At 38.8% G+C, this 14350-nt stretch overlaps 1 protein-coding gene across 26 annotated transcripts in view; it reads left to right on the top strand.

The window, feature by feature from the left end:
• The window catches only part of PARD3 (par-3 family cell polarity regulator), a 460486-nt gene that overhangs the window by 256869 nt on the left and 189267 nt on the right, over positions 1-14350 (top strand). For 16 of the 26 annotated variants that reach the window (XR_012585424.1, XR_012585425.1, XM_074574241.1 and 13 more), the window contains 3 exons: positions 3690-3829; positions 5344-5472; positions 9349-9387. Coding sequence is in view for 24 of the 26 variants with exons in the window: in XM_074574241.1 (XP_074430342.1) it covers positions 3690-3829; positions 5344-5472; positions 9349-9387 (308 nt within the window). In the remaining 2 variants the exon portion in view is untranslated. The remainder of the gene's footprint in view (positions 1-3689; positions 3830-5343; positions 5473-9348; positions 9388-14350) is intronic. The other 10 variants (XM_074574236.1, XM_074574232.1, XM_074574240.1 and 7 more) reach the window with 1 other exon arrangement.

Below are 14350 nucleotides of genomic sequence, written 5' to 3' on the forward strand. Positions count from 1 at the left end.
GATGAGAAGCGCGCAATTGTTCATGCAGGAGAGCCTTAGAAAGACAGAAACGTTACGGCAGACACACTCTGTCCACAATCAAGAAGATAATCCTAGCATTAGTGAGCTATGAAACACTTCTTCACTGGGAGATAACAGAAAACCTAGCCACCTCGAGTAAGATTTAATATTTTTTAGTAGCATCCTGTCAGTTTATGATCAGGCTGATTCCAAAACAATGATGATGTTAATTTTGAATATATATTCAGTTAACTTTGGTGAAAGTTTTTTGCCTCCCTGTCTTAATGCTACTAGAACCAGTTTCCTCCAAACCAGCAACTGAAGCATCAAATCTGCCTCTTTTCTGTCTGTACAACACAGTTCTTTTACAATTGTAACTGCCCTTTCTATTCACCTGATGCTACTTTGTCGTCAGCTCCGAGCTGGCTGGGCTCTCCAGGGTAATGCCACCTTAGAAGGCGCGTTCAGCATCACATTCAGGAGAAAAGGGGAGCTCTGACTTGTCGAGAGAGCTGCTGATTTATCAAAAAAGCCTAAGAATTTGAATTACACAAATTAGCGTCTAATTTTTAAATGTTATTATCACTCAGTGTAATTTGATTGTTGTCAGAGACGACAGCTGTGGAGGGAGGGAGATGTTTTCTACCCTCTTTCTTTTTAATATCTATAAGAGATTAAGTTGAACGTAGCCCAAATAATCTAGATGTTGCAAAGTAAAGCTCCTAGCTTTGAGTAAGATGACTCCTGTGTTTTCAAAAAGATGGAAATTCCTTCTATTTTCTGCTTTGTTCTGGTTCTGCCTGTGTGTGTGCCCAGTTTGTCCCATATTATTATTGTAAATCAGAGATATCAGAGGAGCCTAGAGTATGTTTGCACAGTTCTCTCGTTATTATAATGCAGTTTTACACACTGAGAACTGAAAACATTTTAGCAGCAAGAAGATATTAAGGTGTTATATGCATTTCTATCAACACGACAACTGAAATGCAGGGAATAGAGATAACTAAATCAGTTATGTCTATAAAAAGAAAAAAAAAAGGAGCTTAAAATTAATCCAGTCACAGAAATACTATTTATTTTTGGCCTTGGTTGAATGTATCCATTTATTTCACAATCTTGTGAATTTCTAATTTATATACAATAAGCACAGGAGTTTATGAAGCTGTATTATACCACTAAGGGCAGCTCTAGTGCATGAATAGTAAAATGAAGCAGTGAAGACGTAAGAGAAAAGTGACACCCAAAAGCTGCCTTATGCAAAGCTGTACAGAGCAGCACAGCAAAGTTTAGCCTGGTTGAGGCCCCTTCTTTTCACAGAAACGAGTAATTAGAATTTTCTTCTGCTAATATCTGGGCTCAGTGTGGATTTGTGGCATTCTGCCGGCTTTGGTAAAGGCTTTCTGGAGATTTGACAGCAGAAAATGCCACAGTCCAAATTTATATCCTGTGTGCATTTGTAATGTGAACATTTCAACTTCTGTTTTTTCCGCGGGGGTTTAAAGTGGAGTGTGTGAACCAGACATCTGTAATGATGCTGTAATCAGGCTGTGGGGATTAAGCTTATTAATAATGAAATATTGTCCTGGGCGTGCAGTCGTGTTCTGGTATCACTTTACAAATTCTAGCAGACAAAACCTGTACTCAAAGAGCAGTATTCAACACGGATCCTTAAAATAAGGAAAAGATAAATTCCATAAAAAGCTGAGATGTATCTTAAAAAAACCTTAGATCTATACAGATCATCTTCACGTTGCAAAGAGTTAAAGAGCTCTGTGAACGTTTGAAGCATCATTAAAATTGTGAGGTCTCCAAAGTAAAATATGGATGTTATGTGATCTAATATTTTTTTCATCTCTGTGTAATAGCAATGATAAATTTTATAGCAGCCTGAAAGTGGATGAAGACTTTCAAATTCAAATGTCACTTTTTCAGCTATGTTGAATGCTGCAGACATAAGGAAGGAGGTTGTCTCGCAATAGTTAGCCTACAGGAATTGAGCCAAGTTTCCTGAACAGTATGAGCTGCATGCACTTGCTGTGGATGCAGGAGGACTTAGACACTTTCAAGGTGAAGACTTCAAAAGGTTATATCCCTCCCAGCCCTGTCACCTGTGTCAACTTGCTTCTTAACATGGTTACCACCTTGACAATAAAATACATTCTACTAAATTTTATTCAAATGTGATTATGCAAATTTCAGAAATCTGCCATGTAGACTAATGTTGAGTATATTGGACGCCTGCTTCCTTTTCACATGTGTGAATATTAACCTGCTGAGTTAAAAAGCAGACTTAATAAATGAACACGGGGAACAGTAAGACAGAAATTAATTCAGGCTTTAACCTCAAATGGTTATATAGTTGTGTGTCTTTCACACAGGTTGTGTTTGGCTTCCCAGGGCTCAAAGCCGAGGACTGTTGCATAAAAGTTCGGCTTCTGTCTGTCCTGTGATTTTGTGCCGAGGGGTGTGTTGTGCAGCTTTTAGGGACCATACCTGATACTGCCGAGTCCTAACTGCAGGTTGCCTTAGTAGGTCAGATTAAATGGAGGCTGGGCACGCGTATGCCTAGCTAGTGAACTTGAACTGTAGACATATCTTGACAACCTCTGAGATGTTTCAAATGGAGGTTGTAGATGCTGACAGTCTGTCAGGGATGCTCTCCGCTGAACGGCTGTCTGCATTCCATGCTAGAGTAAGCGTCCTCAATGGACTTGATGTGCACTGTTGGATGAGGGGAGTGTGTTTCAATGTAGAGTTTCAAAGGTTGTTGATAACACTGGACAGATTGCATCAAAGGGAGGATCACAAATGAGCTTTCAGCATAGTAGGAAAGGCTTCTGTCTGTCCTCTCAGCTTCTGAATCCCAGAGCTGATGGGGTCTTAAGGTACGCTTCAGTTACCAACTGCGGGCATAATTTCTCTGAAATACGACCAAGCCTCATTTGCCATATTGACTGGACCCCCTCTCTGGATTTCTCTAGGTCATCTCAAACATCTCTGTTTTCCTTCAGTCCATCTTAGCCGCGTGTAGTCAGCCCCCTGGCTGCACATCAGGACCTCAGGGGTGGCTGCCTGGCTCTGCTCCCTGCCTGCATGGCAGAAGGTGGGCTGGGACCCAGCAAGGGCTGGGACAAAGCCCCAGGGCGGAGGAGCTGTTGACAGAAAACAGCCCAATGTCCCTCGGAGCAGAAGAAATGAGACCACCGAGCTCTGGTTCTGTCTGTCACCTGCCGGTGTCCATAAGTGAGCTGACAAAGCCCCGTGGCCAGCAGTGTCGGCTGACTGGCTTTGCTGAAAGAGTCGCAAAAGAGAAAGAAAGGATCCCTGACGAGATCCAGATTGACAAGGGGGAAGGCGGTGGTAGGGTATCAGCTATGCTTTGTTCTGAGTCCTTGTCGCTCAGTTCATCTGAAATAGAAACTTGGAAATATGGCAATGACTTGGAAATCATCAGAACAGCAAGTTGCAAGGAGGGCCTGCCGAGCCACCTGTGCCAAGACTCCGTGCTTCAGCTATAGCGTTCCTATATATGTCTTTTTTTCTTTTTTTGCCATGCAGTAATTCCTACGTCTTATAAATGTATTTTCATGGATTGCATCAGTGAGGTACACATACATTCTGCTGGCTAAAAATAATACGTAACATAAAATGTGCGTTTTAACAAGTAATATTCTACATTGTTTATGCAGGTACAGAAGGCTTGGGATTTAGCATTACTTCAAGAGATGTCCCAATTGGTGGCTCTGCTCCAATTTATGTGAAAAACATCCTTCCGAGAGGTGCAGCTATTCAAGATGGGAGACTAAAAGCTGGAGACCGATTAATTGAGGTGATGAAGTGTTACATGTTTTTTGTCTGTTTTTTGGCATGAGCCCATGCACTAGTTCACTTCCAAAAGCCTTTAGTAGTTTATGTTATAGGCAACATAAACTCTGTTTCCTTTTTTCTTTCTCTCTTTTTTTTTTTTTTGGCTTTGTTTTTTTAGGTGACAGATGAAGGGCTGTGCATTTTCAGTACAGACCTGTTTTAAGAGCTGGACCCAGGCTACTATGAAAACATGAGTTTACATGTCCTTATGTGAATACAGTGCCATAGTCTTGCGTTGCTGTTTAGGAACAAGTTGAAGCAAAGTAATTGTTACCTAATAAGGGGCATTAAATCAGCATGGAGTGATAGACCAGAAATTGTAGATGTTGCCAAGTGTGGAAGACAAAACCCTGAAAAGGTTTAGTAAATTAACTTAAGGCACAATATAAGAGGAGGGTAGTGCCACAGAGAATCAAGGCCACTTCTCTCCTGAAGGGGGGATGTCCTCAAGGGAATTAAGTTTCTCTTAGATAGGCACACAGCAGAGATCTTCCTGCAAATCCAGCTGGAGAGATATAAGATGTTACCACCCACAGCTCTTCATTACCGTCCCTAAGCCAAATGACGCTGGAGGTACAGCTGAGACTGTAACTGCCTAACTTCACTTTACTGCAAAATTGGCAAAGTCAGCTTGAATTGCTGCTGGAGGATGGCCCTTGGTAATTACTGTAATTCAAGGTAACCCAGATGACTTGGGTAGAAGGGGGCTGAGAAACGTTTAAGACAACAGTTATGGCATCTCAGCTGCGTGAGCTGTGGTCTCTTATGAGGGAAAGGAAAAAGATGGTTTGCTGACTTCTGAGCACCATGCTCTCTTGCTTAACACCGTTAGCTGATTCACCTTTCCAATGTGTTTCTGAACAGGCAAGCCTGAGAACACCCTGTCTTTCTCTGGCTTCACCCTTACTCAAGTTAGCTCATAGAGTGGGAAATCTACCTGTGTGTGTTCCATACCTGTCTGTACTGGTGGGTGACATGTGGAGGCCGAGGGTTTCAACCGCTGAACAAAGGCAAAATAAGGAGTAACTGCTCCAAAGTTATTTTTTGGGGAAAAAAAATAAATTTCTACTTTTGACACAATTTATTTTGCAAGGTATATTTGGAAGATATGTATAACACCAAGGCATGTGGAAACTGAACCAGTTTTGTATCGCACATTGATTTTGCCAAAGGATTTTTATGCAGAAATTCTTGTAAAAAATATTGGTAGATGGAATTAGTTAGCTTTGGAGTATATAGTTGCTGCTAAAGAGGAGGGAAATACTGCTATCTTACTTCTTATTTGTATTCGTATGTAAAGAATGCATATTTAATTAGTTCTGTTAAAGGGAAGCTGTACGGACGCAATAAGCAAATTGCTTCAGTGAGGTTTTTTTTGATACTTTCCCATATGACTCATGTGACTTTTCAGTATGAATTTCTACTGTTTTTCCTGTTTTGGAGTCTTATTAATTTCTAATATTTCCTTTGCTACAGGTAAATGGAGTTGATTTGACAGGCAAAACTCAAGAAGAAGTTGTGTCCTTGCTGCGAAGCACCAAGATGGGAGGGACCGTCGGCCTTCTGATTTTTCGACAGGAAGAAACATTCCATCCAAGGGAACTGGTGCGTAAAATAGAGAGCAGCTAAGAGATTTATATGAGTATGAGCAAATGATTTGATCTTGTCACCTGCTAGTAAACATGCATGGCCAGCACTGAATATAAGAAAAAAAAATTCCAGCTTGTTTGCTTTATTTAGAACATTTTACACGAATGGTTTTTATTCTCTTTGACATCTGGAATTAAGTATTTTTTAATAATGTATAAGTGAGAGTTTTATTTTGAGTGAAAATGTTTGTTATAGAAGATGCTGTTGGATGGACTTTATTTGGGTGCATGCAGACAAATAGATTATTTCATATCTTTCATATGGACATATCTATGTTTGAAACCCTGCCATTTGTCCCACTACCTGCTCACTAAAATATTTCAGAGCATATAATACTGTGCCAAAACAGGATATGTCAATACCTTTCTATCAAAAAGTGGAATATATAAGAAATAGTAGCCTATTTTGAATATAAATGCAATCTCTGTGGAATGGAAACCCTGCAGTTATTAATTTAGCAGGGTAATTCAGAAAATGTTGCTGAGGAATTTACATGAAATGGAAATAAAATGATGTTTCATACTGTACCTGCTCCACTTGCATAGTGTATACAGATATTTCTCTGATAATTATTCAAGATAACTTCTGTCATGAAAAGGTAGACTGTGAATGTAGCAGTCTTACTTTGTTCTGTATTCAATTAAACTGCTGAAGTTATTTATTATTTGTATTATCTTAGCTATATATAGCTCTAAAAATAACTTATTTGGCTGCATTATTGTGAGAAGATAGAAAAATATAAGTGACAAAGATAAATATGATGAATTAATGGCTTCATTTTTCTATTGGATTTGTGTTATTTTGAATGCAAAGAGAATTAATTTTTGTTTGGCTGTTCCAAGACGTTTAACGTTAGCCTTTTACTTTTCAAAACTACAATTAAACTCAGTTAGTCAAAGTGGCAGAGAAGGTTACAAGCGAACCACACTTTTACCTTAATATTCTTGGAACATGACTTCAGGTACTAAAGTGAAAGTTGTCATAAAATGATGAGAAATGAACAATTTGAAATCATATTATGCCCTACCTTATTACTGGAACTGTGAAACAAGCTGTTTATAAGTTCCTATGATGTAATTTGCACAGCACTGCTATCTTACATAAAGGTGAATGAAAATGCTTTTTAAGTTTTCTAAATAAACTTAGAAGTAAGAAAATGCCTTAATTCTGTGTATATTATTTCTGTAGTAAAATGAGGAAGTTGTAATGCATAATTTAAAAAGATATTTTGTTTAAGTAATTGTGAACAAAGATATGACGTGAGTAATGCAGAGATTTAATAGTAATACTTGATGTAGTTTTAAAAATAACAGCAAATTAGCCCCTTCAAATGAGTCCAATCGCATTAGCCTCCCAGCTGCTACTCAGGCAATACTCTCAGCTATTTTGGCAAACGCCAGCACAGGGAAGCCCCATCTCCTCCTGGCCGTCTCGGGTCGTAGGTGGGCTCTGCGCTGTGTCGTCGGAGATCAGAGCTGAACTGGTGCCGGTCTCTGCAGCTCCAGTTGAACAAATGGTGTTGTGAGGATCTGACAGTACATGCGTGTGATGATCCTCTGTTGCATGAGGATTTGTTTGCATTTTGCGGTGGAGAATTGTTAGGTGTGCTCTGCTGACAGCTGTCAAAGAGCAGGAGCAGAGTTGCTGGGGAAGGTGTTGAACTATAAAACCCATCGTAAGGGCTGTTCTTTCTTCTCTGGTGAGAAATAATCCTAAAAGCGAAAAAAAAAAAAAAAAAAAAGTCTTTTCAGCCAGCTCCTCTCATTGACTTTGACTAGCTTTATGTACAAAAAAAAGAAAATTAATAATGGAGGAGGGAGGGGAATGATCTGAAATCATGTCAGTTCATCTTTTTCACATGCAAACTGTCTTTGGCCATTTAGGAACAATTTGTCTTTGCATCCTTCCCCGATTTCTCTCATACTTTCTGCGTTTGTATGCTTTAAATATTAACGGAATGAGATGTGTCTCAGAAACCGTATGCAGAAAATCATGTTATTTGATATTATCCTTCTCATAAAGGGCAGGACTCGCTGTTGCTTGCTGAGGAGCACTCAGTATTAAAACCCTTTTATATTTGCCAACATTTGTACAGATAGTAATCCCAATAAAAGAGGTGTTTAGATTTTATGTTTTGGGTTATGGCTTGTTGAATGACCTTTGAAAAGATACTTATCCTTGGGTTTCTTTATAAGTAAAATTAAGATAATAAACTTTCAGGACAGTTGTGGAGTTTAATGTCTTTGATGTATGTGGCCATTATTGTCTGGAATGTACCTATGAAAATGTGTAGTTGTATCTAAAACTTACAGGAATGTTCAGCTGAGCCCGTTGAGGTTAGTATGGGATCATTGTAGCTTGTGTGGTCAGGATAGGGGGTGCGTGTGATGGAGAGCCATCATCCAGTGGAGCAGATCATGGTAAAAGTGAGTAAAAAGTGGAAGCAGGGAAAAAAATCAAATTGGCAGGAGTTAACTTTTCTAACCAGTGAGATCTGGAAGAATGATTATACTTCTCCAGAATACCAGAGTTACCTAGTGCCAGATAGGGAACACATTAGGGCTTGTCCACATCAGTGTGAGGGGCAGATTGCCTCTTAAAAATCTTCCCTCCCTGCCCCCTCCATTTATGAAAGGGGTGAGGATAACTCTGGTTAAGTAGAGCTCCTGTAACACTGTGGTTGCCTCACAGAACCAAACGTAACTTGCTGTGAAGGATTTTCTTAGAGCCTGCTACTGACGATGTGAATCCGCTGAAGGATTGACTTGCGTTATTTTTTAGCTTTTGAGCTATATTCTCAGTAGCAGCAGAAACTGGCAGAGTTAATCCCCAGTACCCTACGAGTTAAGATGGCCATTGGTGCATGTAGGTCCTTTACATGTTCCTGGTAGTTGGCTCCTTCATCGTTTTTTTTTCTTACCGGTTATTGCCTGCAGGTTAAAGCTAACTGGATGTTTGCGTTACTACTTTGTCACTACGTTTTTGTGCTTAATCATTTGAATCTACTCCAAAACAACCCAAAGCAAAAAAAAGTCCAGTAAACTCTAGCGTTTCATTTTGGCCCAGCTGAAAGAAAGAAATAGCTGGTTAGCCCAAAAGCGATCAGCCAGACAGCAGCAAGGTGGCTCCTGGGTGCTCAGAGGGGTTATAATGTGGGTGTACGTGGGCTTGGAAGTGTAATAGGTCCTTGCGTGTGTTTCCAGAGTTGGTTGGGGAATGCAGAAAGGTTGTCCAATGATGTATGTTTGCCTTACGTACCCTGAGACAGAGGTGAGGAATGCAAGGTACAGGAGGGTCCCGCCTGTGGTGGACCGAAAGCACCCTCCTGTCCTGGGATACCCGGTGCTGTAGTTACGGTTCATCTAAACACACACTCCCAAAAAGGGAGTCCCTTCTTAAAATGAGAATGGATGTTTTTAAAAAATAGGTACTTGTTTAAAATATTTGGAAGGCTTCATCTGGACTGCTAAGGTTGTTCTTTGAAAACTTCAAAGCAGAAGGGAAAGGCCAGGGGAGAACATCCCTGAACGAGAATGTTCCACCAGCCAGAAGATGGTGCAGGCAGCCGTGATCCTTCCTTGGCCAGATAGTCGCCTCCCTCAGAACCAGATAAAGTCAGGTCCACTGGCCTAAGATCGCTGGAGGTTATTTTTGTTCACCTCTCGTTTAGTGCCTGTTTAGACAAACTTGAACCAGGGAGTGTGATGAACACCCTTCATTTTTCCATTACCACTTCACGTCAGAATTAGAGCTCTTTGTTTATCCCCCTGCTGATAGATAGTATATGTCGTATGTAGTCGTGTTCTTATTTATTTTTTTTACTTCCTTTAGAATGCAGAACAAAGCCAGTCACAAATTCCAAAGGAAACGGTAAGAGCTTTGTCTTTTCCATACTGGAAGACTCCCAAATGTTTTTAAATTGATATGGCACTTCTCCATCAAAGATTCACAGATCCTCCTTTCACCTTATATACTGTAGATGGCTCTCTCTAGCTTTACATTTTAAATACGTTTTTTAATGTAATTTCAAATACTGTTTGACTATTAGATGCAATTCAATTATTATGTACATTCAAGTGCTATTTGAAATTACATCTTTTATACACAGCCAAGGGCCTAAAGTTGGAATAAGAGTAGACTGTTAGTTTGGGTTACTTGTTGAAACTAATTGTTTAAATCACGGTTGTATGACTGAAACCTGAGATACAAACAGAAATTAAGCAGTTTGGAGTTAAGTCTCAATTGTATCCTCATAGCAAACCACTGTTCGTTAGTTATTTCTAAGAAACTATAGGGAAGTAGTATCGACTTTAACCCTTTGAAGGCTGTTACAGGTTTGTATGTGATCTGTCAGTGAGGCTGTATATGGAGGTTGTATATTGTTTATATACCTCATTTTAGTCAGTGGAGCAGGATCAGTCTTAATACACATTATACTAATATATGTAATTTTTTTTTTCTAAAATAAAAGGTTTGTTTTATGAAATATTAGCAGAGGATATAAAAATACTATATTACCTTAAAGGTATACTGTTTCTTAGTTAAAAACGTACTTCAAGAAGCTCCATTCAATTAGGTACCTATTTCAAAATTAAATTATAAATTAGGTTATGGGAAAATTAAGAGGGTTTGTGCTGGGATTTGAAATTAGTTAGGGTGCTGAAAAAATGAAAAATTTTGTCTAGGTGATTTGGAATGCCTTACCAGCAATGGTGAGATGGTGTCTGGCATAAAAAGAAAGTCAATGCTAGGTAAAGACATGTAAGAGCCATCTCAGTGAGGTAGTCAAGGGTACATTAGTTGATACTGCTGATGTTTCAGGCCAATGGAATGTAGCTGCTAACATGGGTGTTTGGGTTGAATGCAGCAATATTCACTTCTATCCCTCTCTCTTTTGATGTCTTTCTAGTCTCAAAGTCATCTGCATAAGGGCTCTGCAAACTCATGGGTGTATCATTGTTTCAGGCGTGCCTCACAATATTTTTTTAGTATATCTTGTTAGTGAATGTATCATTTTATCTTCATCGTTTCTTACCATGTACTGCTGATATGTAAGGAGATCAAAGATCAAAGCCCAGGACAGTATTTCTGCCTGTAATTGAATACAATTGAAAATCATTTGTGGGTGCAGCCTTATAAAAGTGTTAGGAGTTGAAATTCTGCCCACAAACCTCATTAAGATTAGGCATGTTGCCTATAGGGTGTTTATATAAAGCAGTTGCTCATCTGTTGGAAAGTTAATGTTTTGTACCAAATTCCATGGTGAAATCTTTGCTCTTATGATTTTTCTGATCAGATTCCTGACTTTATCTAAGAAAAGACTAAAAGAAAATAAGGAACTCTCATTTGTTCTCTGTAGATGTGAGCTAAAAATTGCTTGTTAACCAGGGGATTACGCAAGAGGGACGGGGAGTGTGTGAGTAGCTTGGGATTTCTGAAAAACCAGCCAGAAAGCCCTAGCAAGCCATGGAAATAAGGAAGTGAACTGGAAAACATGTGGAGATATATTTGGTTAGTGAGGGACTGAAGCTCGAAAGCTAGTCAGTGCAAAAATGATTTTTGCACAATGTCTTGGTTTTTTCATTCGTTATGGGGTGGGATTTTTTGGTTATATATTTGAAAGCTCAGAGCGACAGTGATCAAGATCTCTTTAAATTTGCCTTCTCCTGTGTCGGAATAAAAAATGGACTAAACGTGAAAGGTTTCAGTGGGTATTTATAATGCACAATGCTTTTGCACTTACCTCCCTTCATCCAATCTACTTTGCTTTGGATAGGTGTGATTCTCCAGTTCTACAGAACTAATTTTCCTCAGCTGCACATTAATAATACAGTCACACACCTTTTTTTTTTTATTATTATTTTTGAAAGTATTTTTCATTGCCTTCCTTTATTCTCCTTGGTTCTGTCTCAATCCCTATTTATTCCTCCTCTGTCTACTTTTCAGGTCTTTGAGATTTCTAATCTTGCAATTTCTATTTCTGTGCCTGCTCTGATCTTTGTGCCGTTAGTTGTGAGGTTTTAGTCTCCAGGTGTCAAGGACTTGATAGTAGAAAGCAAAGCAAAAAAACAACAAAAAAAGGATGATGAAAGCAGTAAAGCTATACAAATGAGAGAGATGTGAAATGCAAGTCTGTTTTTAATTTAAAGGCAAAATGGTTGGGTTTGTTTTTGGTTTTTATTGTTGTTATGTCTTTGGAGGGAAATAGAAAAAAATGCACCTTTGAAATTAAAAAAGAAAAAAAAACCTTGAAAATGGAAGGCCTGAAATAAAATTTATATGTAAACCCCAAAATATAAAACCTAATTTATCAACACTGTATTAATATTCAGGGGTTACATTCATGTAACTGTTATTGTGAAATCATTTACACTAATATTGTGACACTTGGATGCAGTAGTTGAAATCTTCATAGATGTAACAAAAGAAAGCCTTGCAAATTAGTTTTTTCTTAATTTATTTGTGGCCTGAAATCCTTGAGAGAGAGTTATTTCTTACTACCCATGTAGGAAAGCATACGACTTCCCATTTTGCACGCCATCACAGAATACAGATTCTCATATTCTCATTCTTGAACCTTCCGTATGAGGAGGTTTTGTAACTTGCTAAGCTCGCAGAATCGAAGCTTTGCTCTCCAGTTATCCATAAGAAATGCAAATTGCTAATGCATCTTCAGCTCTATCCAGTAACTGTGCCCTAGTGAAAACAGTGCTGCTGGTTTTACCTTCTGTTTTGCTGACGAAGGGAACAGGCGCTCTGTTTACTCCTGGAGCAAGGAAATCTCCTGTATCTTGGTTGAAAGATTGTTTCACCCAGCCACCAGTTTGTGCCATTTGTGTAGCTGATGACAACACGGAACAGATGCACCTATTTCTAAACATGGTGATTATTTGGAATGCAGGAGATTGACCGTAATATGAAAACTAGTAATTTATCATTATTACATTTCTGTTTCTAAGCATAATTATCTTAATCTTGTTACAGAGCATTGAAATGAACTGTTAATTATGCTATGTAAAACATCTGCCAATTAATTTTTCCTCATACTCTTTGAAAGTCAATAGTGTTTCGGTAATATTTTGCTTTTACAATTGTCATTCACTGTTTGTTTTCTGAATTCAGAACCCACAAGTTAACTTTCATGTAAGCATAATGCTAGAAAAATAATAATTATTGTATATGTAAGTATTTTCTAGGGAGCGTTGTCTATTGGTAAAAAGAGATTCAAAGTTAGGATTCAGGATTTCATTTCATGATTGTTGCACTCAGCAGCATGGGAAACCTTTATTTTTCTGTTCTCATTTGTTTTTCTGTCAAATTGCTGTAAGTGAGCAGAATGTTATGAATTTTAGTGAGTGTAGGATTTGTAACAGTGACATAACAAGAGCGGTTGGTGTGTTGGAACAATATATAAATGTTTAGCAGCCCTGATAGAAATTGCAAATGGGATTGCTTTTTATTTTCCTCTGAACTTGAACATCTGATACTCTTGATATTATCTGAATTTCTTTTTGATCACCATGTTTTTTCAGAATCCAAGGATAATGTCATGGCTAAACCTAGCAGCGTTTTTGGGTTGAATTGCTGTTCCTGCAATAGGCTTTTCTGTGTGATTCTGAGTAAATCAGCTAGCTACGCTTTTTATGCAAGAATTCATCACCTACAGGAATGGGGTGATACCACCGTGGTCAGAGGCATTTGTAAGAACTAACACATATTTATTTTATGCACTTTTTGTTTGCAACTTTTTGTGTTACAAATATGAGATGGACTAGCAAATGCCTAGAAAGACGTAACTGACAAAGACAAATCGATTAATGGGTGAAAGTTTCTTGGAGCTTAATCTAGGGGGAAGAAAGCACTGTCACTGTTGAGCTTTAGGATGGTGATGTTCTGAGTGTGTGTGTGTGCGCGTGCGTGTTTTTTACTTTTGGTAAAAAGCTGTTTGTATTACTTCAAGGTACGTAGTCACTTACACACAACTTCAGCATTTATAGAACCTTTGTATCATTCAGTTGATGCAACTCTTCCTTCACGCAGAACCTTTTTTGGAGAACAGTTTAGAGCTTCGTCGATTTCCATTGCTGCAATAGCTGATCCAAATGTCTAAAAATTGAGCCAAGATCATACAATGACTAATAGCAGCCTACACCACGAGCAGTGCTATCATTAGATACAGAATGATTTTATCAAAAGAGGAGAGGTTTGACTGGTGATTAAGCTGGTGCTGTTATTTCCTCCATGGCGTTAATAACTGATGCTGATTATTTTTATACCTTTTTATCTTCTAATGGTGTGAGGCATAAGGGTGATTACGTTTTAAAAGCAATTAGTGCTATTTTGAGTGGTTTCAGATTATATTCTTAATAAAGTTGTGACATAAGAAACAGATCGCTGGCCAGATGAAAGAAAGAGGTAGTGAATGTGTGATCTTCTGCAGGATCCTGTTGTGTTTACAGTCTTTTCCCATAGGAGGTACTCTAGTATCAAATAGCATGTTCTGGGGCATTAATGAGTAGAGATGAGACATTAATTCCTGGTGAATAATTACAACAGTTGAATGACTGTGTTTATGAATGCTCTTCGAGTATTCTGAATTTCCTGGAATGTTCAATGATAATCCACATAAACTTCTGTGCGACATTGTGCTTGGGACTGACCCCCAGGCTCCTGGTTTTGACTCCATCGTCTGCAGATGATTGCCCTGGGCTGCAGTGTGGCACACCCAGGCTGGCTCCGGACGGCACTGTGGGGCGGCTTTAGCCTTTTTCTCAAAGCTGGTGTTGGTAACACTTGCTGGCCAGTTGCCAGTTTTGTGGAAGGCAATGTGCTA

The sequence above is a fragment of the Larus michahellis genome, chromosome 2 (assembly GCF_964199755.1).
Source record: "Larus michahellis chromosome 2, bLarMic1.1, whole genome shotgun sequence".
Classification (NCBI taxonomy): Eukaryota; Metazoa; Chordata; class Aves; order Charadriiformes; family Laridae; genus Larus; species Larus michahellis.